Source organism: Anopheles nili, chromosome 2 (assembly GCF_943737925.1).
Source record: "Anopheles nili chromosome 2, idAnoNiliSN_F5_01, whole genome shotgun sequence".
NCBI classification, from domain to species: Eukaryota; Metazoa; Arthropoda; class Insecta; order Diptera; family Culicidae; genus Anopheles; species Anopheles nili.
Window position 1 is genome coordinate 36,829,837 of NC_071291.1, and position 26,095 is coordinate 36,855,931.

At 47.1% G+C, this 26,095-nt stretch overlaps 1 protein-coding gene across 1 annotated transcript in view; it reads right to left on the reverse strand.

The window, feature by feature from the left end:
- LOC128721684 (dopamine D2-like receptor) overlaps window positions 1-25,674 on the reverse strand; it is an 88,856-nt gene extending 63,182 nt beyond the window's left edge. Inside the window, exons 1-2 of the mRNA XM_053815463.1 lie at window positions 25,251-25,674; window positions 16,418-16,611 (exon numbers count right to left, since the gene is read on the reverse strand). Of these exons, the coding sequence (XP_053671438.1) occupies window positions 16,418-16,611; window positions 25,251-25,674 (618 nt within the window). The remainder of the gene's footprint in view (window positions 1-16,417; window positions 16,612-25,250) is intronic.
- Between the last annotated feature and the right edge of the window lie 421 nt (window positions 25,675-26,095).

Genomic DNA, 26,095 nt, shown 5'->3' on the forward strand with positions numbered 1-26,095 from the left:
ATGTGCTCAGTTTGTTTCCAGGTTCCACTCTCTTTCTTCACCATTTTGCTATCCTCGAGGCCATCGAAGTAGCCTGCGGTGAATCGCTCCAGGGTATCTTCTACGGGTACGCCAAAGAAACGGCCACCGGATTGCTGCCGTATCGATAAATTTATTTGACACAATTATCTCCCCGTGAGGTAGCGCGGGCACAACAACGCTACCCGGGGGCCTGGTGGGTCGGAAAAATTGTTTATCACGGCTTCTTCCCAAGCGGGGCGGAACAAAGCTCTTCCCGATCGAATCTGCTTCAGTCGAGGATCGAAGCAAATGGAACATAAACACCGACTCGAGCCAAACCATATTGTGTCTTTCTCTCTCTCTCTCTCTCTCTCGCTCTTTCTCTGATGCTCTTACCCATCCCAACACGGCACTCTACCCCACCGGTGAATTGTTTCCTCGATGTGGGTGTGCAGTGGTCCGGAAATGGTTCTTCCGAAGCCGGCCGCAGTTTTACTTCCATTTCTCCAGCGTACGGCTTTTAGTCTGCGAAACGGGACAACCAATTCATCCAATATCGTGCCACCGGGAGGATAACCTGTGAAGGACTCCAGTCCAGTATGCCCACAATTCCCACGGTACGAGTTGTCGTATGGTTCGGTTGTCTTGTGAAGGTCGGCTTGGCAGCTGGGCCCATTGTAGCGCTTGGATATATTTCGAATTCTCGGTTCGGTTTTTGATTCGTGGGAGGATGCCTATTTTCCTGAAACCGCCAGTCTGAAACCAACGATGGGGAAAAGATGTCCCTGAATGGAGCAAGAAAACACTCCGTGGTCAACGAGACCGCTACCTAGAAACGACGATTGTGCCAATGCGAGGGATTCTTGAATCCTCCACACGCACCTTCCGTCGAGCGTGGTCGAGGGCTTGGGTGGTGTAATATTTATCTTCACCCATCTACAAAATTCCGCCCACCAATTTTCGGATGAAATCGGCAGCAAAACGCGATGAACGGTGAAGCGACAGCGACAGCATTCGAGGGCAGATTGGGCGGCAAAGAATTGCCTTCGAGCGATGGCAACTCGGAGCCTATTCAGGCCTAAGATCAATGATATCACGGCACAGAGCAGGAGCCGGTAGTACAAGAGAAACAGCGCGCATTGGTTGGGTCGGTGTGGTGCTGAATGTGCGTGCAGAAGAGAAGCGATGAACGAAAGCGAACATAAAACGGGCCGGTAATCCAATCCCCGAAACAAAATTAGCACCGAGGCAATAAAGTAAACGCCACGTGCTGAGCCGGAATTGGCGGTGCTATTGGCGATGGGAGAATAAAGGAAAGACCCAGCTGTGGGTTGCCCAGGACATAATGCAAAATCAGATTATCGCTGTGCTGATATAGCATTAGCTTAATTACGCGATGGACAGTCCGAGGCTGATTAAAACTGAGTTAGATCGCGGCGATGGGCGATGTCGAAAGAGATTATTTAAACGAAGCATCCAATCGTATGCTGAGCGGATTAAATATGTAATGCGTGCGAATGCAAACCGATTAGTTAATCTAAGCGCAGACCCTAAATTGCGCTACTTTTCTTTGTTGACCTCTTGCGCTTGATGAATCTTTTTCTTTGCTAAAAAGTTTGTTTACAAAAATGCTGTGTAATTTCCCCAGAAGCTGTTCTATTTCATCGTTCAAAGCACAATTGAATAAAGCGTAAATTTTCAATAAAATATGAACATGAAATGATTTTTGTGCATGGAATTGGAAGAACATACATCAACAACGGATTTAACAAAATATTTGGGCTTAAATCATGATAAAACGCAGAAAATACCAATGGTAGCCTCTTACAGGTGCTTTTGCAATTAATGCAACTTTTAATTATCGTTTTAAACTAATCGATAAAATAGTAATTTATCGTTAGATACTCGAGTTACATTTCAGAAAGCGTAACAATCGGAAGCGTACATTGAACATGAAAGTTCAACTTCCAACCTGTTGGCTGTATACGGATTGCTGCCCCTGCCTTAATACTTTAAGCTACAGTTGTCTTTCGCTCCGGTGAAGAATAAATCATGAAATTCTGACTCAAAATACAGCGCATAAATTTCAACCCAGAGGTCTTGTTTTTTTTGCAGTATACTTCACTAAGACAAAGAAAGACGAATTTACTCCTATTCTTTACGCCAACAGTTGCTTCCTGCGAGCACGCTGGCGATGCTTCAAAATTTAAGCCAGAATTATTCAACACCAAGCTGTCACCGCCAACCAAGCCGGTGAACTTTAAGCACGAGCAGCTTTAACCCCCAACATAATCGTACCGGGTTCATCCAGCTCCACGGCTCAACTCCCAGCTGCAGGACGACGACCTGGGCCCCGAGCATGGTCAAACTTTTGCGCCCAACAGCTCTTCCACGACACTTTGCCCATTATCGCTCGACCGTTAAACAACGCCAAATCATCGACAAATCATCGCCATCATAGTCAAAGACCACTCGCCCACCCGAACCGGCGCTGTTGACAGAAGCCGACAGGAAATTATTTCCCGTTCCCGCGTTCGTTCGAGCGAGCGGGGTTGCGTGGGTTTGGCTCGAGGAATTTATCGCGCCCCAAGACGTTCGCACCGAGGAATGCAAAATACCAGCCCAGAAGGCTTTCCGCCTCGTGCCCGGAAAAGCCTTATCGCGCTCGGGCACAAGATTCAAGCGGCCGCTTCGGGGTGTGTCCTGCAGAGAGGGAGCAAACTGTGGCAGAAGCCATCATCCACATTCTCCCCCGGTCGTCAGTGGAAAAGATGGCCCTTGACTTAGTTCGACCAGAGGATTTACGCTCCAACCGCACGCCTGTTCGGAAGGGTGTATTTTTTTTGTTGTTGCTTGCATCCTTGCAGATACCGAACACCACCGCTTCGGGTGCCTTGGTCCGTTTCCGGAGTGCCTTCATCCGAACGCGGCAGATCAAAGGCAGCTAAACTTCTTGGGACTTTCAGCTTCCAACCGGTTGCGGCACCGTTCCTCGATACCGACCTCCGTTGCTTCGGGGTGGCGTAACCAAGCGAACCAACTAGAACCGCAAGCAAGCAAGCAACCAGCATCAGCCTACCCAATCCGACCGAGCCTGCTGGGCCGTGCTGGAGGTCTTTCCGGGGTCGGTCTTCCGCAGTTGGAGCATATTTCTTGCCCCCGGGCGGCCGATGTATAATTCATGAAAACTTATGCCTCGTCAGAATTTCTGAAACTAATCATATGGTTGCTAGCTGGTGAAAAGGGGCAGCTGTGGTGATAGCAGGCCGGAGGTGAGCGTTCTACCAGGCCCGGAAGCGCTAAGGCAACGTAGCTAGCGTAAAAACCTACCCCACTGTACCGTCAAACCGGTGCTACCCGACAGAAACTGCTCAAAAGGTGCTAATGTACCGAGTAACGACTTCGAAAAGCCTGCCCCATGCCGAAGCTTTCAGCAGGATCGGGTATGATTAGGCTGAAGCCATTACGCCCACATCCATCGCTCGGGTGGCGCGTGGTAATGCAACCCGAATCAAGCCCCTCGAAGAGACACTGGGTGGAAATGTAATTAACTTTAAACAGCGTTTATTGCTGCCGGAAGCAGTTGGTGCGGAATTCTCGAGCCACGACCGACGCACCTCTTAAGCATTCGTGTAGGCGACCTATTTCCGAGCCGGAAAACACGGGCTTAACGGAGAAAATTAGCATTCTTCTTCCGGAAATGTGCTGCATAAACGAATTTCGAACTAACCCATCCATTACCATGACGCTGTTTCGGCTCACAACGTGGTACGAGATACGGTATGGGTCGAAATAGCTGATTGAAATCGAATTGGCTTCAATTACATGCAACCGATCCGGGCAAATCGCCTACTCGACCGAAAACTGTCCAAACCGGACGGAATGCTGTTCGTCCATCAATTTTCCCTAATACCGGAGATATCTTCTCCGCACTACCCATGACCATCGTGCCATTGTGGGCTTCGACAACGCCCACCGGAAGACCGGCATCGGTCGCAAGCAAGTCGCTGCCAGAAGCGGATGCACGGATAAAGGAAATGGACATGGAACGGAATACATATCATGGACTGGGTTTGGATGAGCAGATGATGCAATTTCACCACGAAAAACAGTCGCTGCAGTTGATAGCGGAAACGGATCAATGCAGCAAGCAAAAACAACGCAATGAGCTTGCCTTCTACTATCGCTAATGCGTCATTTAGGCGAATTTGTTTCCGAACGGTAATCCAGCATAGTACAATTTCCAACACAGGACTTTTTCGATGCGTTGCACGCATCTATTTGGAATGAGGTTTTATCTTGCCAATATGATTAAATGGAATTGATTTTCGGAATGTTAACAGAGGATATTATTTTTTTGTGGAAATTATCATCTAGCGCAGTACATTCAAAACACCTTCGATTCAAACAAACGTTGATGAATGTGTTTGTTTCACCAGCAAATCACAAATTCGTGTAATCAGAACAAAAACTTGCTTCCAATCAATGGGTCATTGAGTTAAATGAGCGCGTCAATCACAACAAACGAATAACATGCGTTCATTATGGATGTTTGAGGGGAAAAAAACCCCTTCACAATGCTTTGACGGCACATATTTTCATTTCATTAAGCGCAAAATTTTAGCAACATCCTTATTAGTCCCTAGGGAAAAAAACACCAAAAAACGTGACTCCTATAGCTGGGTCATGTTTTCCTGCGCTAAATGCTACAACAGCCGAACGCCACAATTTATGAAATTATTCATCACTTTAATAACGGAAATGGTGGGTAAAAAAGCAACACCACCACCACAAAGGAAATAACATGGTTACGCGTACCAGTTCGAAGCGGGAGCTGCTTTAAATGACCGTACCCGGTTTACCCCACGCACTGCGCTGGGTGGGCAAATAAATTCACGAGGCTAATAATTTCCCATAAATTACCGTTATTCCCTGAACCCTTCGCCTCCAGACCTGTGACCTAGCCCTTCCTGCGACAAAGCCGAGCGTCCCCACCCACCAGGGTAACTAATTCAATCGTTATGCAAATATATGGATCTGTTTCCTTCTTACATCGATGGTTGCGAGACCGAAACCGCCACCATTCGCATCGTTAATGCCGTCGTTTCGTCAGCGCCATCGTTCGACGGTGTCACCATTGCAAAAGGACGAACCTCCAAAACGAGTGGGCGCTCGTGTTTTAGAGCCGATACCGAAGGATCGGCCGTTATTCCGCTTCCGGTTTTCCGGCCAACGGATGCGCCTCGGAACGCACGCAGTCGACTCACGGGCCCGAACGGTGGTGACCCTGTGGCAGGAAGCAAATTCCAATTAACTTCAAACAAAACTCTTTCGCTCGGAAACCGAAAAGCCGCCTGCCCGGTAATAAGCTCCGGCGAAAGGAAATAAATTTACCGGCAAAGAAACGCAATTGGATACGTGTCGGGAATGATAAAGGCCCTTCCCAGGTGGTCCCTGATTCCGGTCGCCCGATTAACCGCGACTCGAGGGAGGGTTGGCAAATGCTGCGACATCCCGCTGCCACCCATTGTCGAGCGTTGGATGTTGCTTTGAATGCTCCGAGTGGTTTCAAACCGGCTCCTGAGTCTACACTTCCCACTGGGTGGCCATAATGATAAGCTTTCTGCCTACCAATGTGACCCATTTCATGCGTATCGACCGCACCAACAATTCGTAGCTTGCCGCAGCACATGCTCATTCTAGCTTTTGCTTGCGCGAACGCTTGCTTTGGGATCTGAAAATTAGTGTATTGCTAGTTTTTACACTAATTAAGATGTTCGTAGGTGTTTCTTGAGGAAACAGAGGTCCACCGTCGATGATCTTCCTCTGTTTCCAAGATGTACGAATGGTTTGACATAGATAAAATACGATATAAAATAGGATATTATAATCGATTTTAATCTGTCTTAATATTCAGTCCCTGTGTGCTAGTGATTTTTTCGTGCATTAAATTTGAGTATCATATTTGGTATTTGGTTGTTTATCTTGTTATATATGCCTTCTAATAAATCAACCTACGTTTGTTTAGATGTGATAAATATTGCATTTTGAAACACGATAATTTTTCTAAATAAAACTCACTTATCTGCTTGTGGTAACGATGAACGTTTCTGTTCTATAATTCCAATTTAACCTCAAAATAAAATTTAGTGAATTCGAAGAAAAATTAATTGAATTAATCAAAATGCAAACTATCCACTGAAAAAACTTCCATTGAAGGGAGATGGAAAAACTTCCATTGAAGTGAGATAAAACGAAAAAGAAAAGAAAATCCACGAAGTCAATTCTGCTCCATCAGCCACAAACAGCTGGCTTTTAATTTATTCGAACCGATCTGATCGATCAAACACCAACAACACCACAACGGTATGTAGTCAGACGAAATGCTGGCAACCACTAATCATAACTACATTACTACGCATTCGCTGCCGGCGTACGTTACCAACATCAAAAGCAACAAAACAACAGGCATCGAGCTTCACGTTGTTTGGGCAATCCTGTCAGCTACACAACACATGTCAGCATTCCGCATGCGTTACAGCCGCGAAACAAGCTGAATTCACGTTGCGCAAAGTCAAGCCGACCCACATAAAGAGTGGCCAAAAAATTCCAGTGACCAGGAGCGGGGTACCGAACCGAATCAACCGAGCTCTCGAGACTGAATAAACAGAACTCAGATCTCGCCCTCGGGCCGACAGATAAACACTCGAAACAAATTACGGGAGCAAAAAAAAAGCGCCCCCGACAGCCGGATGGGTGAAAGCTGCCAGCTCCCAGTTGGAACGCTTCGTGGGAGTTAAAAATTAATCCAATTTCAAAGCCAACAGCGCTCACGTCCTCACTTCGTCTGCAGGTAGCACAACTCGGTGATGTAAACAGAGCCAAAAGTGTTGAAACGCGTGGAAACGCCGCAGATTTCCACCCACCAGACGGTCGGTCGTGGGACAAAATGTAGCGAAAAATCACGCAAACGTGTGGAAATACAACACCCCGCCCGATCCGGTAGTCCGGCCGCACTAGGTGAAACTGTGGCGATTCCACGGTGCTGCTCTTTGAATGGTACAAATGGTGGCATGCAGCAGGATGGACTACAATCAGCCAAAGTGCATTCTAAAGGCAAACACACGTGTGTTGTTGTTTTTGTGTTGCAGCATACATTTTTTTCTCCACCCCAACCACATGATGGCGTGTCGACTGTTGAGCGAAGGCAGCGAATAAGCACACAGAACGAATCGTTTCGTCAAATGCAGCCACACGAAAACGGCATTAAAAAGAATACAAACGGGCATGGAAATTCCAGCCGCCAGTTGGAAATGGCATTACCAGTGGAGGGAAAAATCTAGCAAACTGCACGATTTCAGCTCCCGTAATAAATGGCTTTGGTTACAGGAACCCCTGGGGATACACGTTTATTTGTTTACTTGTTTGACTGTTTACTCGCCTGTTTGCTCATTTTCTTTCACCGTCCAGTGCAATGGAACCGTCCGGGTTTGGAATGAAGCTTTGCGAAGAAAAGAAAAAAAGCACACGCCAGAAGAGATTGCCCCCGGGCCCCGTTGGAATGGTAGATCGTCGGCCAAACGAGAAGAAATAATAGTGGCACAGCAAACACAAACAACCACCAACGCGGAAAGGCTGGCTGGGAGCGGGAAATTAAAAATAAAAATCACTTCCCTCGATGGTTCAGTGACGCCAGCAGGCAAACGACGGCTTGTGCGTGCTTTCGGAACCGTAAACGGTAAAACTGTGCGTTGGGAAAGTGTGCGCATCTGCAGGCGGCATTTTCCACCTGCTGGATTGGAATGCGAATGGGTGAGCTTGTACGGATGCGGAAATGTCGTGCTCCTGCAAAGTTTCGCTTGCGGTTGCTTCTTAGCCTTGCGAAGCGGAAGATGGACGTTTGGATGAGTGCGTTCGGCAGGCATGCATGTTGCGATGAGTGTGCCTTAAGAATCTTCTTACATTTCGCGCTTGGATGCGGACACTACGCGCATTCAGTGTAATCGGATCATTGACAAAACTCAGTGCACTGTAAATCATCACCAACGATAAACACAATTTGATATTACTTCGAATGCATTGGGAGCTTACCGCATCAAGTGTAAGCTGCATGAACTCATGTTTCCTGGAAAATGCAAAAGCGTCTTGAGCTGAACAACTACTGAAATTCTCTGAATGATTTTCTAAGCTCAACCGTGCTAAACCGCTTTTTAGAGGTAAGAATAATCTTCTTTCCTCGTCTTTTAACGATGTTCGTCCCATATTTTATGATGTAATTTTAAGAAAGAAAACATATATCACACATCAATTTATGATCTCAATTAATATTAACAATTAAACAACCCATACACTAATTCCGAAAATTAGTCGACATAAACTAAGAGGCAATTAATCTCAACGACTTACGAGAAAATGATAAATTTAAGCTTTGTACATTTAACGAATGTTGTGGTGTGAAAGCTGTTTCAAATTAGACAAGCTGCCTCTCCCACGAGCTGTCTATGCCACTCGTGTAATGTATTCAGAATTTCCGTGTATGCAACCTCGCCACCGGCATCCTTCGAGTAACTTACGCACAACTTTGACCACGGTGAATGCCAGCATGCTAGACCCTCGAGTCGTTACGGCACGATGATCGTCTTTAACCACACGATTGTCTTGAGTTATACTTCAAGTTAACGTCCACTGCCATGTCCAAACCGGCTGCTTGAGGCCCGAATAGTTTCCATCTCCAGCCGAGAAGCGTTTGCTCGTTGCGATTGCTGCTGGGCTCGCCAAAAAGTCTTAAACTCAAAGCCGTCTAGGCTGGCTGGTTTGTCGGAAGGCACACAGTGTTCCAGACCACATCGACACCGTCTTCCTTCCGCTTTGCAAATTCAATCAACTTCCTTTCCGACCGCGTGTGCAGCTGCAGATTTCTTCCGGCCCGGTAAGTACGCATTTCCGCCAACCAGCCAGATGTGGCGTGTTTCAGCTGATTTTATTGTTGCTGGTGAGGCAGTTCTTTCTTCTTTTTTTTGCTCACCTACATCGAAGTTAACGCGTAAGTGGCCTGATCGAATGACACGGAACGCGATCGAGCAGCATTCGATCGGCTGTGCTGACGTTTGCTGAGTTTTCACGAGCACACCCCTCAGTAACACAGCGCTTTTCCCACATCGCAAAATGTCGGACGGACGTTGATTGCACTTTCGAGTGTGGGATTCACGCGTTGCCACAGAGCCACCGTAGCTCCATGCATGGTTTGAGGTTGTTGTGCCGTTTGCTAGCGTGAAGGCAGCTGGCATTGCCAGACAAGCGTCTTGGAAGGAGCTCGTAGCGTACGACGAACGACGCCCCAAAAACCACAGCTCCACCGGGTGCAGCTCGGTGCTTTAACCGCCAACAGCCATGACATTCACGATGATAATCACACGAACGTGCGGTGAGCATGCAAAGTTCCGCATCCAAAATCGCATCTGACGCTCGACTCCCGGCACGGCGAGTGGCCACGAGGCTGGGCAGGGAATATCGCTCGTTTATTACAGTTTTGCGAATTCCAGCAGTTTCAGACGACCATTCTGGGACGAAAGTGCCCGTTAGACTGCAACAGTGCCTCGAGGTAGCCCTTTGGCCGGTAAGCTGCTTTCCACTTTGTTGCTTTTAACGGTCTGTTGAATAGTTTTCGAAAACGATAATTGCGAGCCACTGCGGATTATATGCGCCCTACAATGGCCGTTTCCAACGGCACCTGCTGTTTGGCTTTAGGGACGAGCTTGTTTTCCTCAATACACGAGCTTAAGAGTTGCTAGATAACATTCTTCACTCCCACTACCGGTTCCCGTTAAAGCGACTTTAAATTGGGATTTCCGTTGCTTTTTACCCTCTTGACACACTAGCACAACTAGCTCCACAGAATTGTCGGTTCTTTTCGGCGGAAATAATTCCCAAAACAGCTAACCAGCGCTGGTTCCCGGACGGACGAACCATACCACCAAGAGCAGCGTAGGCGGAAATTGGAAATCGTCCAAGAAATCGATCGACCCATGCCCCATTCGGTCAAAGCTCACGGCAAGGCCAAACCAAAGGGTCACGGTAATTGACGACACCCGGGCCATCGTCCATCATGTAGCCTATGAATAACAGATGAGACCGGGCGAAGCCGGTATCCATTTGCTGGGACGAAGTAACCGAGGCGAGCGCACGAAAAAAAGAGGCGATTTTCTTCTTTTCTTTCGCGTTCAACCTCCACCGGGGCAGACTGGTTGCCGTGGCAAGAAAATGTCATCGTCGAGAGCGTGTTTCCTTCCATTCCGGACGGTGGCACTACATCATTACATCACGCCGGTTGTCCGGTGGAGGTCCATTCTGCCCCAGCTGGCACATTGTTGCTCGAGTGTAGGGGCGCAGTTTTGAGCGGCACTCTTTCGTTTTGTTTTTGGCTGCTGTAAGCTGCCCGCTGTTAAAGAGGATGATTTTGCTATCACAGTGGGCTCACATTTGGGATTTGCCATAAATCAGGACGGTCGCTTGATGGCAGTTCGCCGTCACCGAAGGGATCGAGCGCAGCTGTTTATTTTCTGCACCCGTCAAACCTGTAAAAGCAGTTTGCTTCCCTAGCACCCTAGGCGTCAGACAGCAAAAGACGCCACTTTTATTCTTGCTCACGTTCTTCCATGTTTTTTTTTGACAGCTCAGAAACAGTTCCCCGATTCTTCACACCACAATCAACGCTCTGGCAGTGATCGTAGAGCCTCGTAGAGAAAATAGCCCGTAATCTGGAAATGCTACGTGGGAATGGAATCTCTTCGCTGTTGTAGGCGTCAGTACGGGCACCAGAAGTGGAAAGCAGCCCAAGGTGGCCCATGAAGAGAGAAAACAAAAGATTTACACGAAGAAATGGAAACAGTGTCACCGAAATGGGATGAAAACGATGGAGAAACCGTTTGTCTTTGTAAGTGAAAAACAAAACAATGCCATTTCTTACTTCTCCGATCAAAGAAGCTCGATGTTCCATTGTCTCAGTTTATCTCTTCAACAATTGTGGGGAGGACGTGGTTTCAAATGACACTTTTTTTTATCATTCAAAGTGCATCTCGAGAATAAGCGTAGTGTCACTTTAGGAGATAAAATACAAGTACAAACCAATGAGCCATGGAAAATCAATAGCGATGAAGTTTTCATAGCTTTGTGAGATTGTCGAATATCAAATCGATAAATTTAAGCTCTAGATTAGCACTTTCATGTTCACGAAAGACTATTGATTTCATTCACTCTTTTCTTGCTCGAGGTTTTTAAAACAAAACCAACAGATGTTTTCATACAGAACCAGAATCGTTTAAGCTTCCGGATAAATTCGCATTTATCCATTTGCTCGCTAGCTTTGAGCATACCTAATACAAATGGTCGATGAGAGACATTCTTCCAACTGATTTTTAATCAATACCGATCTCATGTCAGGCCGTTACAAAGCCAAGAGCCACACACATTTAGCACCGAACGAGTCTGTTCTGGATCAAAAGCTCACCAGCTCACCATCCTTCTCTTCCTCATTCATCAGCCGTTTCGTGCGTGACTAACAATTACGGTCCGTTTGCAGATAATCTTAGGCCTATGGTTTCATGGCACCATCCCAAGGCTCAACCGACTATTCGCGTGTGCTGGTGCGGTGTGTGAAAATGTTTTGGTGTATGTGAAACTTGCGGTTTTCACCGGGCGGTGATAACATGCAAGGTTAAATACCGCTCTCGCCATTGTTAGCCGTTGCCGATCCAGCTAATAGACTTCGACCTACAGTAGCGTGAGGAGGGTTCATTTTCCGAGGAAGAGAAAGTTTTCCCTTCACTTCTTGAGGCACCCAAAGCGTACCAGTTTGAGCCTACAATTAGTGCCCAACGGGAGGCGTTGCGAGCCAGCCAGCAAATAAACAAAACGCTTCGAAAAAGGCCAACCCAGGTGCCCGGTCGATCGCCAGGATCGTTCCAGGATGGCAAGAAATCGTCAACATCGTCCCGGGGGCAAACCGTCAACGCCCGCACCCAAACTTGCGGGAAATCTCGACCACCCGGCCTGTCAGAAGTAGTTGGTGAAAATCCTCACCGAACACCTGGTGACTCTCCGTTCACTCTCGCGTGCCGTAAGGCCTGGAAATGGTGGCCGACCGCGGCTTTTCCGCAAATCTTGTCGTCAACTCGTTAGACCGCCCCGACGTGCCCGGGAAGTGGCTGGCTTCCGGATGGCCGGAAAATTGTCGGAAACAATTAGTTCAACTTTTGGCAGAAACCACACTTTCCCTGCTTCACGCGCGCTTACTCTTCCACTTCGCCCTGACCTGGAATGCCAAATTGGTCGTATGGAGCCGTCACTATCACTATCAGCGTCGCTGCTTTGTTGCCCGTTGTGGCTGCCCGAAGCGAAATGCCCACGATGGTGAGCACGGAATCGTACGCAACAACTCGGGAGGCCATTGTTTAGGCGGACCCAAAACGCTCCACGTTCGTTCGACACCGGGGTGGGCCGGTAAACAGTTGTTTAATGGAAATCACACCCACATGGGTGAAGGTTCCTGGTATGCACCATTACGCGGTTCGCGTGCAAGAATAGAAGCTGTTTGTGAAAGGGACCCTTCGGGGAACGCTCCAGGATGCGTCGAATGGAGGTGGCTTAATATTTACCTACCTCTATGTGGAGGTGTTTCTGTTGAGTTTTATCGATTCAATTGCTTCGTTTGGAAATCGGGCGAGTGATGAATAAAAATATTTTTGAAACAACAATTTAAATCATAGAAAGTTGGCAAACCCCAAGAGATTTAGATTTTATCCCAAGAGTTAACTATTTGAGGGATCTTTAAAAAAGCTCCTAATTCTCAATTATAGCTTAAAGCAATTAATTTAAAATGCGTCATGTATATTTTTGTAAATATATGTACAATTTTAGCAGCACAAGGAACCACTCTCAGTTGGTTATACATCATCCGTCGCTTGTGCAAATTTTTGCGCACACATACGCTTAAAGTCACTTCCGGGAAAGGCCTCCAAGCGGCGGAAATTCTTGCCAATCTAATTCCGGGAGTGACCCTCATTCGGTGGGTTATTGTGCCTTCCTGAAACTCAAATCCCATTTTGGAAATGTGTATGCATAGGCTATTTTGAACTTTTTCCGGATTTGTCTCTCAAAGCCTGACGGATCCATCGGTATTTTGTGACCTATCCGGCCAACAATCCCGCACACTCACAAGACCATACGCACAATGGGGCGATTATGGGCTTTTTTCTTCGTTCCGGTAAGCGTCTGATGCCGGAAATGTGGAAAAGCTGATGGGGTGTAAATAGTTCACAAGTGGGTGAATGATTTACACAATATGTATTCATGCTGTGCCGGAGAGCAGATAAAGCAGCATAACCAGATTTTTTCTTCAAAGTTGTTTCCCATGTTTGATATCGTTTCATTTTATTAATCAATTTTTGCTTAGATCAAAACATAGTTTTATACTGTTAAATATCTGCTAAGCTCAAAATTTAAAATTGATTCGCTCTAAATAGTGTGGGAGAAACCTTTTCAAATCACAACAAGCAACGTGACTGAAGAATATTGCCGCACGAAAAGAGCCAGCTTAGCTTTATGCAGCCTGCAGCTGCTCTGTAAACGAGGATGGATGTTAATTGAACCGACGTACTGCTGCCCGTCAATCGTCGTACTATAATGTAGCCGCAACGCACAGAAAAGATCGATTAACTGATACATTTGGCCGATCGCCATCACCACACTAATGTGCCGGGCGTGGAAAGCACTTTGCGAAAGCCAATATCAAAGACACATTAATTAAGCATTCAATCTGTCATTTGCCTATAAGATGCCTGGCACTGTTTTCTCCCAACGAGTCCAGCGCCACCGAGCACGAACACGAGCTCCGGTAATGCATTATCGAGCAGGCAAATAGAAGAAACCAGCAAAAAAAAAACAACACCACCAACAGGATTACGGCGTTCGAGAGACGTGCCTTAAAAAGGTAATGACCAATGCGTAGGCACCGTACCGACACCCCGTATGCTTGTCCTCGTTTGCCGACGCTAATGGGGCGGAATGACTCAAGGGAGGAAAAAACAACCCGGACCCGGATGTCCACCATCGCCAGTGGCATAATTAATGGCCAGATCGGGCACGTTTGGCAAACAGGGCGCCTCACGGGCGACGGTCCACCCCGGTGGGGCTTCAAATTACTCCATTTCGTGAGAAAATCGCCAACACTCTCATGGGCGTTGGCGTTGCGGTTAGGCCGTGGTGGGACGGAATGGTTCTGCTTCTAATCTTTCTTTGATAGGGGTTGGCGATGTGGCACAGACGGCCGGATGGCACGCCTCGAGCGATCCGGATTGAGTTAAGGGATTATTTGCAGATCTCTGCAGAGTACATCATTGCATTGCTTTTCGCACGTTAGTTAGAGAGTGAGAGAGCGAGACGGAAAAGTCCAGTCCTCTCGAGTCCAGTCGAGAGCCACAATCCGTTTCCACCGGCACCGATACGAACGGAGTAATGTTCTTTCCTGGAAAAACATCCTGCCGTAAGAGGAAACTATCTCCAAGTATAGAATTTAATTTGAAGAAAACATCCCACGTCCAGCAGAACTTGTTTTCCCGCTGGTGAGTGGGGCTGGCGCAATTAATTAGGCACAAATAAAACGGCATTTTGGTGCCTTTAACAAGTGTGCGAAAGCTGCCGGCAAATTCCCTCCGATCCAGCCGTGTGAGCATCGGCCATCGGGCTGGATGATTTTCGTTTGAATTAAATATGAGCAGGCGACCAGCCGTTCCTTAATTAAATATCATCAGCTCCGGCATCCAAGGCGATGGCAAGTTAAACCGTCCGCGAGCGTGTGCCCTTTTGCAAGCCCTTGTGCTCCCGAAGGTGGAAGAGAAAACTTTCGCAAACGGCCAGCCGACGGCTCCACTAAACAAACCATTCCCGGATGCCACCGAGGGTCGAAAGGCATCAGAAACCCACGCGGCGGCCCAATTTACAACCGTATCAGCCCCCAAAACGGCCACTCACCGATCGGTCGACCGAAAAGTTGATAAATAAAATTGCTTATTAAACATTAATTTCATTCCATGCAACACTTTCACCCAACCGCTGCTAACGGTCGGGGGAAAGTTTTCAGCTGAGGTTTTTTGTCCCGAACGGATGCGGTAACGTGGCACCATTTGCCGGATTGCCAGCTGCTTTCCAGTGTCGATTCGTTACGCCGGATGAATGGCGGCCGAGTGGAGAATAATATCCTCTGACTGGAATCTCCCTTTTCCGGCGCTTGACCGAGAGTCGAACTGCATATATACTCGGTACTTGTGTGTGTGCGTGTGTGTGAGGGGGTTTGTGAAATAGAAAGAGCTAAAATGGGCTTGTTAAAGGGTATCCTTCAAAAATGTTGCGCACACTTTGTGCCACGAGCGTGAGATTTTTGCCGTCCCATTGCACGCTGCCACTTCAGCGGCGATGGCAAGGAAAATGAAAACCCTCTAGCAGATGCCGACGGGGTGTAAAACTTTATCAGCCCAATGGAAAACTTTGCCACAGTGGAAACTATGATCCAGTTTGGTGAGCAAGTTTAAAGTTTGTTTGGTTTGCTGCCGACAATGAATGCCGTGCAGTAGCAGATTCTCACATTGACAATGTTTAAATGAAAAGTTTTCCTTGAACAATTTCTCGAGCAAATGTTTGAACACTCATTAGGCTTTTGTGAGAAACAAGCGTACATTCCAAAGGTCTTATCCTACGACGCAATGCTTTTCCATGGGTAAGTGAAATAAAGAAGCGTTAGATCCATAGCAAGCCACGTGAAAACTTGCCACGATCATGGCTAGATTTTGGCGTAAAAATGCTTCCAAAAGTATGCAATTTCTAACGCAACTTCTGGGAAGCATGCTTTGTTTATGGAGGGAATAATAAAACTCCAACCTTATCAGGACCCTAGGTAGCGTCCCTAAGCAGCACCAGATCTCATTCGTGGAATATTTTCTCAAGCCGGCAGGCTACCACAACAAGCATCATTATTGCGTAAATGCCAACCAATCTCCGGGATCACTGGAATCCTTGGTCAGTGGCATCCACGTGACTTCAATCGGTATGCCACTGTGGAATGATTGGTAAGCGTTCCAGCGTGGTGGCAGTAATTAATTTTCCCAGAATCGTTTATCCGGCCCGGCAATAACAGGTCGAAGGAAAACGGTTACGCGAAGGAACCAGTATCATTTACGGTTATACGGGCTATCGTCCTTATCGGGTCTCCGGACCATTACCGTTCGAGCGCATTCATATCGTGTTCCGAAGATAAATCCGATCCGCAAGCGTTTCCCTGGTTTTGGGTTTCAGTAAACGATTGGATTGTCATCCCAACAACGAAAAAAGGCACTACATTTCCTACAACACAGCTCTGCACACTTACCAAAACGTACACGGCGAACGGCATCACGACCACGGCCACTAGGAGATCGGCTATCGCCAACGACACTATAAAATAATTGGTCACTGTCTGTAAAGTCCGTTCGCGGCACACGGCCAATATCACCAGCACGTTGCCGAACAGCGTCAGGATCGGGAACAGCACCAGTATCAGGCACCAGTAGTGGTACTCTTTCGCTGCAAGAAAGGAAGGGAAAAAGAAATGAAAGAAATCGTTCGTTAGAAACACGTTTAGCAAGCGTACGCTCCATCCCCAAGTGACAACAAAGAGCGCATTCCTGAGCTGCCGGAGCGAAATGCAATTTCGGTTTTGCAGCACGCCGCAATGCAATTCCCTGCCCAACGAAATATGTCCTCAACGCGAGCAGAACCAGAGCAGACTCCATTTCGCTCGTCATTTGTTACCTGATACGGTGCTCGTTCTGGGCGGGAAACGGCACCAAACCGTGCGTTCGTAATTACAGACTAAATTTCCAAACCACCAACGCACAAGCCGCGTTTTCCTTTGGGAACACAACCGTTCCACCAATCGCCAAGCGCGATGGCGTCCGTAAGATGGACATCGTAATCTGCAGCGGATTCACAGGGCGAGATTGCTTTGAACCCCCAGCTGACAGACAGCCACGAGTCGGTTGCTTCATTCCAACCGACGCTCGACGATCCATCGCAAAACAACCCAACCCAACAGCAACCCAAGGCACTCGTTTGTAGGCTCGTTTGTTTTGTTGACATTGCAGTGGAAACCACAACCCGGCGAGGGCCAGCGAGCAAACGAAAGCCGTCCTACAGTGCCAACGAGCATGCGACTTAGTTAGACACCGACCACGAGGCGGCTACTTCCAAGCGAATCCACCCCCGAGTGGGGTGAAGTCTCACGTCTAGACGGTGGTCCTCGACAGTCCGGCTCGTAGCACGGTCTGCCTGCTTCCAGTGCACTCGCGCAAAGGGTCCGCCCTTTCGATCGTAAAGCCGAAACGCAAACGCCCCGAACAGCGGTGACGGATCCACCCAGCGCGGGTCGGAAGATAAATACGCGTGTTTTATTCCGTTCGTAAACACAGAATTATGACATCTCAATATTAATAAATCTTAATGCACGGTTACCGTGCCATCAGTCGAGCCCTCGGTCGCTTTGGGTTCCGTTGGGCTACCGTAAAAGCTCTTCAAAGCGGTCCACCGAGCAGGCAGATGATGGAGGACTCAGGTAGCCACCGAAAGCCACCCAGTCGGTTGGTTATCTGAGCCACGCACGGTGCTGAACAGAACACCGATTGCGAGAACCAGCCGTATGCTGGTGGGCGTGTTGAACCAGGCGGAAGTAATATAAATACAAAGCCCTCGTTTTCTGGTCCATGCCCGCCAACCCCGGGGACGACCTTCAGCACGCGAAAACGCATGGAAAATTAGGTTTTTCCAACCGCACGGGTGGGTCGAGACTCCCGCGAGACCCTCCAGGGATGGGGCAAGCCCTTTTTGGAAGGTTTTCGGCCCACAACACAAGCCCGCTTCCGGGTGCTGGTAGGGAAAGCAGTAAGCCGTACTGCTGTAGAACGTCCCGCAAAAGCCTGCCTGCCATGCGCTCATGCGTTGTGTTTGAAGTTAACCCCAATAAGAGTTCTTTCCGGGCTTCTGCTCACACCGTATCCCTCCTGAGGGAACATGAATGTGAAATAACACAGTCAAGACTCACGTTCGCTTGCCTTGACCCATAAATGCTGGGGCCGAATTCAAACCTTCCCAAGGCTTCCCAGGGCGCCTAAATAAATTGCACACTTTGTTTCCACGCAGTACCGTTGAATTAACGGCACGGATTTCACCTCGAGAGGCCACTCCAGAGGATGGCAACATGCGGGCGTTCATATTTCAACCCTAAACACGCGGCAGAGTGGCCCGTGGTGGCGTTCGACAAAAGAAAGCAAATGGCGTACCGTGCAGTTGTTGGGCTGAGAGCGAGAGCGTGCAATTTCGAGCAGTTAGCTTGATCTCATCTGCTTAAATTGATCCGCTTTGTCTTTGGTCTCGCCGTTGCAATGTTGCTCTAGAATGCACCTTCTTGAGATGAACGTCTTATGGAGTACATTTGCGTCCACTCGATTCACTCTCGTGATGAAAAGCGCTCTTAATTAGCGTTCGTTAAGCTCGGCCCTTGCCGTGATCTGTTGCCCCGGCGATAAGTGTCCCCAATATAGAGCGTGTTTTAGTTAATCTCGGTATCACGCGCTCCAAGTGCTGACCCAAAATGGTCGGACGATCTGAGAGCCAATCATCATCATCATCATCACGTTGAGTAGAGGGCAGTTCTTTGGCTCACACCGACGATGACCGGTGCCGAGGATAGAACAATCCTCTCGTCCGCTGGTTTTAGTTCTTTTTGTGTCCACAAAAGTGAGATGAAAATAAGCAAAGAGCAATTCACTCACCGCGCTGGTTTGTGAACCACGGTTATTCATTCGGGCCAGTGCATTTATAATTATAATTTATTCGCCAGATTAGGAAAATGAATTCAATTTCTCCAGTCGAGTACAACGGCTCGAGGGCTGAAGTCAGATGGAGAAGAAAAAAAAAGCATCACAACCGCGCAGTTCACCTTTCATTTCATTATTTTTCATTTGTTCCCAAAAATAAATCTATGTCATAACATAGTAACAAAAAAAGCGTCCCGTCGTTCTTCAACAAATTGTTCTTTTTAGTTGAAACGCTTAGCTAAGCCTCTACGCTATGTCGTAAACGTATCGACGTGGTGTCCTGCAAAAGCTCTAAAGCAATTTGGCACTCTTCAAACGTCCTGAAGTGCGTTGCCAGCACGATTGTGTAGCCGAAAGGTAGAGCGAGGTTTTTGGAATAATTTCCACTTTCCGGTTTGCCAACCATCGTCGACCTTTCTGTAGCATCTGCTTGATAACTAACGCAAGTACGTTGTGAAAAATTAGACGCACAACACACCCAAATATTGTCACGACCTCTGCTTTTCCACTTTCGCATTCGTTTTGCTTTTTGAAGAAAGTATCGAAGCCATACTAGCAGTATCACATTTCAAGTGATACGACATTCATGTTAATTAGACCTCACGCTTTGAAAGCACACCTCTCAGAAGCTTTTCGCGAGAAATGCCGGCGAAGGTGTCATCTAATTAAACGGCGAGAGTATTATTCGGTTTTGGTTTTGTTTTTTCAACCTCACTAATCCCAGAAAACTTTGTCAATACAATTTCACGAATGTCGTCTCACTTAATTAACGCTCGCGTTCTCGGTGCTGTGAAAGCTACCGTATCAAATAACTATGCAAACGACAACTGCAGAAGCAAAAGTTGAAAACCTTTCCTTTACAATGGCATCTACAATGATACAAAGTTTCCGGCACATTGCTCAAACGACCAGATAATCTCTTTCAAGTGAACGGTATTTCACCGTAAGCTTTGATTTGCGCTAGCTCCTAGCCGTTCGGCTGTCACGGCGTCGTCGCGAGCACGTTGTAGCTCTGGCAGACGACACGAGGATGGTAATGAAAAGTGAAGAAATCCATCTAAATTAAGCTTGAAATCCAGGAAACGGAAAACACCCACCACCACCAGCTGCTTTGCACGCAGACGTCGAGTTTGTTGCCCACCTTCTCTAGGTCGTGGCCCTCAAGAGCAGGTCCTTGCAAAAAAAAAAAAACTCCAAAGAACGGTCGCCGACACCAAAGGTGTTGCTTTTCTGTATTGCTTTCACTTTGCATAACTTTCAGGCGCTTGTCTTCGTTAGTGGGGGACTCGCGCCCGACGATCAGGACGATCCGGGCAGCTTTGACGTTTGGTTCATTTTTTTTTCGAATGTTCTTCTGCTTCTACTGCTCTCTTCCGGGCCCGGCCGGATTTGGCGAATGATTTAATTCAATTATTAATTAAACGCAAGGATTGCTCAACAAATTGATGATGAATATTTCACGCGGAATCAATGGGCGGAGAAGCGCGCCTAGCGGCCTGTTGGGAGAACACACCTTCCATCGACGGTTCGGTGAGCGGGGAAACTTTAAAACTCATCGGAAAATGTTTAAATCCATCCGGGAATGGAGCGATCTGGTATCCTACGAACGCCAAGGGTTCATAACTTCTGATACTGTTAGAGCATTACCGCACGGTCGGAGCAAATTAGGAAGCTAGAGTGTAATCCGTCCCAGGCCAATTTTGATCTCGGCGTATCTTGCGGCTGGTGCCTTTGCTAACCGTCCTGTTATTCGGACCAGCAGCTCACACCAAGGCAACGGCCTATGGAGCTTATTTAAAGCAGTGCCTCCGAAAAACCATCAAAAAAACTCCGATGCTCCGATACGACTCGCTAAGCTTCCCTTTTATATGACGAGGAACCCACGGACTCGATCTTCAGCATCGAGGTTAAGAGGATTCCAACAAAACGAAACCTCTGCTTGCTACGTTTAACTTATAAATGTTTAATTAAATATTTCGCAGCAAATTTGGATTAATTGTGCCAGGATACGGCCGAAAGCGATGGACTGGGTGCAAAAGTGGAAGATGTTTGCTGGCGTAGCTTAATTGACGCATCAAACGAAACTTTCACCTCAAAGCGTATAAAATTGATTAACAACAACGCCTTAAAAATGAAAATGTTAACACATTTTGAATTATGAAGAACAAGTTATGAATTCGGATTTCAAACAGCACCATGGTCAATTGATTTTTTAAATGATTTTTGTGTCTCGAATTCTCTAGCACAGCTTTTGAAACAAATATTAAATCAATTTAAAAGCTCTTTCATCCAAATAGTCAGCAGCATAAAACCGATTCTATCTCTAGTTCATTTCACTCATACGCGATCATTGTGGTTAGTGAAATGAGAACACGGGTATGCAAATATTTGTTTTGTTTTGCATTATTATGTATATTTGCGCTTTGAAACAGAAAAATATTTCAACTGATGGAGAGCATCATTGACTCAACAAACAGCCTCGATGAAAATTGATCTTACTGACCATTAGCATTAATCTCCTTAAATCATATGGTATTCACTAATATTTAAGCAACAGCAAAATCGAAAATGTTATAGTTGTTGGATTTTATAAATAATTTCACCAGAGATTGAATAGATTGAATCATTTTTATTATTTGAACTATGCTTCTGTGGTTCATCTATATATGAAAAAATAATCAAATTACAATAATCTGCTTTGCAGCATGTTAGTATCTTTATTTTTGACATAGCTCTGTCCTAAGTTATTTCTACTACGATTGGCATCACTTGTCAGTTAAAGTTAGTATGTAATGAGGCATTATTATATAGTTCCATCGCTAATGTGCTCTCTTTAATTGCTTAAAGTAAAGCTAGTTATACAATTTACTATCTTCGAATGTATTAGTTTTATTTTTTACCATAACGTATTTCTAGAACCCTGATCTATCTTTACTATTTTTTCCCTAAACTACAAAGCATTGTTTTAAGCGAAGTTTGATCGTTTTTTAAACTCTTTAGTGCTCTCTGCTGGCGCGTTCTAAATGTCTTTAAGTGTCGATGGCTAAGCAGCAAAAACTTGAAACACAAATTTCACAGCCCTCATTAACCGTTCCCCAGCTGGCAATGACGAAAATGCAATCTTCATGGGTATCCATCTTCCATGTAGAGCAGTTTTTTTTTTGAGCGAGGGACCGTACTGGCTACACCTCTCAGCAACAGCATGGTTATACGGCAAGAAAGTTGCCGTTTCAAGTCGAGTGAGCAAAAAAAATTCATCTACCACAACGCAACTCGGTGTAATACGTTGTCTAGGACAGTTGAGGGCGCATAATACTGGCCTGGCTGCAGGCAACGCACCCTTTACCAAGGATCCAGCGCACGAACCATGCGACTGCGAGACGGGTCGGATTTTGCTGTGCTGGCCGGTTTTCGCACGCCAGGGCACATTTACGCCCAAAAACACATCGAAGTAGCTTCCGGAACATCAGCAACATCGTCCAGCAAGCACGCGCAGTTGTTCGAGAGATTGGCCGTGCAACTATCAACGCAGGCCCATCCCGCTGCAAGGCTCCAAATGTTGCTACCCAACGTGCCGCTTACAACGAAGCCGCTGTGTGCTGGAAATAATTTTAATTTATTTCATGCAGAGAACTCATCTTCATTTTAATTAACCGCTTGGACGCTACCCTAGGCAAATTAGACCCTTCATTCACTCTCGCTTGCGTTTTTGTTCTCTTTCGTCCTTCATTTTTGTTTCCTCTCCCCATTCTCATTCCCTTCTTCCTGCACGGCCATTGTGTCGATGTATCTTTATTCCTGTGCCGTCATTACGGTTCAAGCGCAGGAAAAGCGAAAGCACATTATCATCGAGAGCCACGCCAAATGGAAAACGGAATGGAAATTTCGTTCCGTTTTTTTTTTTTTTGACCATCTTCCCGATGCAGCACCAGGGCCACTAACACTGACCACCATTAGGTTGGGTAAATATTTGACTTCCATCAGGTTTAGTCTTGCGCTTGACGACTTCCTCCCTCAAGCGTCAGGGAGTGTTTATGGACGAAAGTTGAACGTGATACCACCTGTTGAGCTGCAGCCAGGTGCATAACGCGTAGTACATGCGAACAATGAATTTCGAGTGCAAGAAACGCACATACACAAGTGACGAGCCAAGCGAGACTCGTCGTCCCACCTAAGACTCGTCGTTTGGAATTAATCTCGCAAGATGTACTTCAACAGGGCCACGCAATGAAATCCGCTGACCATTATTTCGCCGTACGGAGCCCCGAAATGCACTGGTTGTACTTCAATTTTGAAAACATGCCCATCCCGCACGAATGTTAATCACTAAAAGCTTTTCGCCATAATGTTAGCGGGTAAAAGCAGCGGCGAAAGCGAAAGAATGTACACATCGAGCGGATACAAAGATGTGATGAAACGTCAAGCGTTGGACTACGGGAGGTTGGTTCCGTTACGGGGCCTAAATTTACGTCCGTCGGCTTGTGTAACGTCGCGCAAATTTTGCTACCGTGCGCTGCTTTATCCTTCCGTTCGACTGGGACCGACAGGGCGTGGAACAGTGCGCGCGGAATATATATATATAAACCCCACCTCTCACAGGATGTGTTTCGGGCCTACCGGGTCCGTAATGGAAAAATGTTCTAATCCCAGCCGTACCGAGCAGCAGTGGTTCTGGCAGCATCCCACCAAGATACCGCTCCTAAGGATCTACCTTTTTTCATTAAATTCAAATGAGCATAAATAATGCGCACCGTAATGCTCGTTCTAGCTCTTCCAGGTAGTCAGCCTTGGCAGGCATGGAGCAGGTGACGCAGAAAGGACTGGGATTGAGCCAAACAATTGAGGAGCTCGCTTGAGAGGGCTCCACCGTGTCCGATCTGAAGGAGCTCATCAGCCATTCAACGAGCCATGATGCCTCTCTGCTGGACAATCAACTTAAGGCAACCGTTCGCCGCAATGCGATAAATCTTCGCGATCGTTCACCGCAAGAGCACGAATAGTGTCGCAACCGAACGTGGGAGAGGATTTTCAGAGTTTTTTCTTTGCATTTTTGTAGTAAGGAGTATCACAATCTCGCAACCGTGGGATAATCTCCGGCAAATCGATGTCTCACTGCGGAGGCTTTATTGGCGTCCGTTGGAAGTGGAGTGGTTTGGTTTCACGCAGACCGCAATTTTCCGCCAGTTTGCGTTAGTTTCAAAAGGTATTATGGTTGGTAGTTGCAAAAACCGCAATTATCTGGCCATTTTCTCACCACAAAGTATCAGCGACACGTTCAAAATAGAAGGTCTGGCGAAAATGACGTGCTTTGAAATGACTATTTTCTCAAGTAATAGTTGTAGATCGTTTACCGGGAAAAAGCAAGTCTAGTTCGTGTTACTTTAAACAATTTTTGCTTAAACATATCTGAACTGTCAATAACTTCTTCATTCTATCTATATTTTCTCTTTATTCTTAGTGTGTTATATGTTTGAAAATTAATTTCAGCGACTCTTTTTCCTCACACTTATGCTTTGAAACGTAATATTATTGACTTTTTTTGCCTTTTCAACATTTACTTTGAGATAAGAAAACTCAAACTACGATTTTTAAACTTTATACAAAGGAAAAGCAAACGATTTTCCAAAGACAAGCATATACATGAAATTAATTGCAAAAAATATCGACACAGCCAGTTGATGCCATTCGCAGAATAAAGCAAACAAATCAACGTATTTCAACTTTGGAAACTGGCATCTATCTACGTGAACATCCATTCGCTACAAAGTAGGACTGAGACAAAACCATCACAGGGAAGATAGGTTCTGCTTATCACACGTCCTCCGAGTGCTAACTTTTCGAGTGCGAAAAACTTTTGCAACCTGCTCATGCACCTAGTCACTGTAGTGGAACAACGGAGCTTTTCAGTTAAGTAATTATGTTCCATTAAGCTTCCCGAGTGGCGTGCATTTAGCCAACCTAGCAGGAAAGTTTGTGCTGCCACACAATGCCACCGAAAGCAATCGCTTGGCACGTCACCACCATCAACCGGTCCCCCACGAGGACAATACCTCTCGAATCCCGGAAACTCCCTTTTGGATGGTCACCAACATTTAAAGCTGCCCATCAGAAAAGCGGTAACTGAGCGTTTTGAAACGAAAATGTCTCCATCTCTCCAGCACGAAGGCTCTCGTACGTGGCTCCCTTACGTGGTTCCCTAACTGCACTTGTAATGCGAACCGACCGATCGACCGACCGGAGCCGGCGGTAGTTGATCAGGATTTACGTTGGTCAAGCCACGCGGCTCTATGACCAAAAAAAAAAAAAGAAGAAACAGTCAACCGGAAAAGCCATCGCTTTGTGCTTGCTTACCTTCCGCCGGTCCGATGCAGGTTGTGTTGGTGAGGGAACAGTTGGCGGCCAAACCGGCCGTGTCGTTCCCGTACGTGCCGTTCGCGTTGTAGAAGATGGCGCCGATGTCCTCGGCCAGCAGCTCGAAAATGCTGCCCCGTGCACTGTCGCCATCGCTCGACTCGAGCGAATCGTTAAACGGAGCCGGTTCGTCGGCGTAATACTGGTCCGTGTCGTTAGTGGAGGCGATCGCGGCCGCAGACGTTGCGTTCGCGAGCAGCGTGGCCACAGTAGGCCGACCCGGGAGCACCCGCACATCCAGCACTGTGTCGTTGTGAGCGAGCGGCTCGGAACTGCCATCGCTAAACAACCGGAAGTAGTCCGGTGAATCCCAGCCCAGCCCGGCCCAGTCCAGGGACGTGTCATTCTCGGCCGTCGGTACCATCGTCGCGTTCGCTCGTTCGGTGTGAGATGGAAAGCTTGGGTGATCCTGCGTGGGTCCTTGCTGCTGGGCGATGGCGGCGGGCTACAACACTCGGGTGCTTTGTTTTCAGCGGCGTAATTTCATTTCACCGGCCCACTGGGACCATCTCCCGGTTGCTCCGTTTCCGTTCGCCAACACGGAGTGCTTTTTGGTGGGGTTTTTCTTTTCACTTTCACCCACACTACCTCACTCACTCGCGCACCTGCGCACCTGGGAAGAGTTACACTACGACGCCGTCCCAAGGGGATGGAAAGCCGCAACCTGGTGACGGGCGCCGGCTGATGGAGCTTTCGCGCAGAGTTTTTCAGCACGCCGTTACGGGACGCCGCACCACACCACACTACGCTCTCATCGTCGCATCGTCACACAAGAGCGAAAGCGA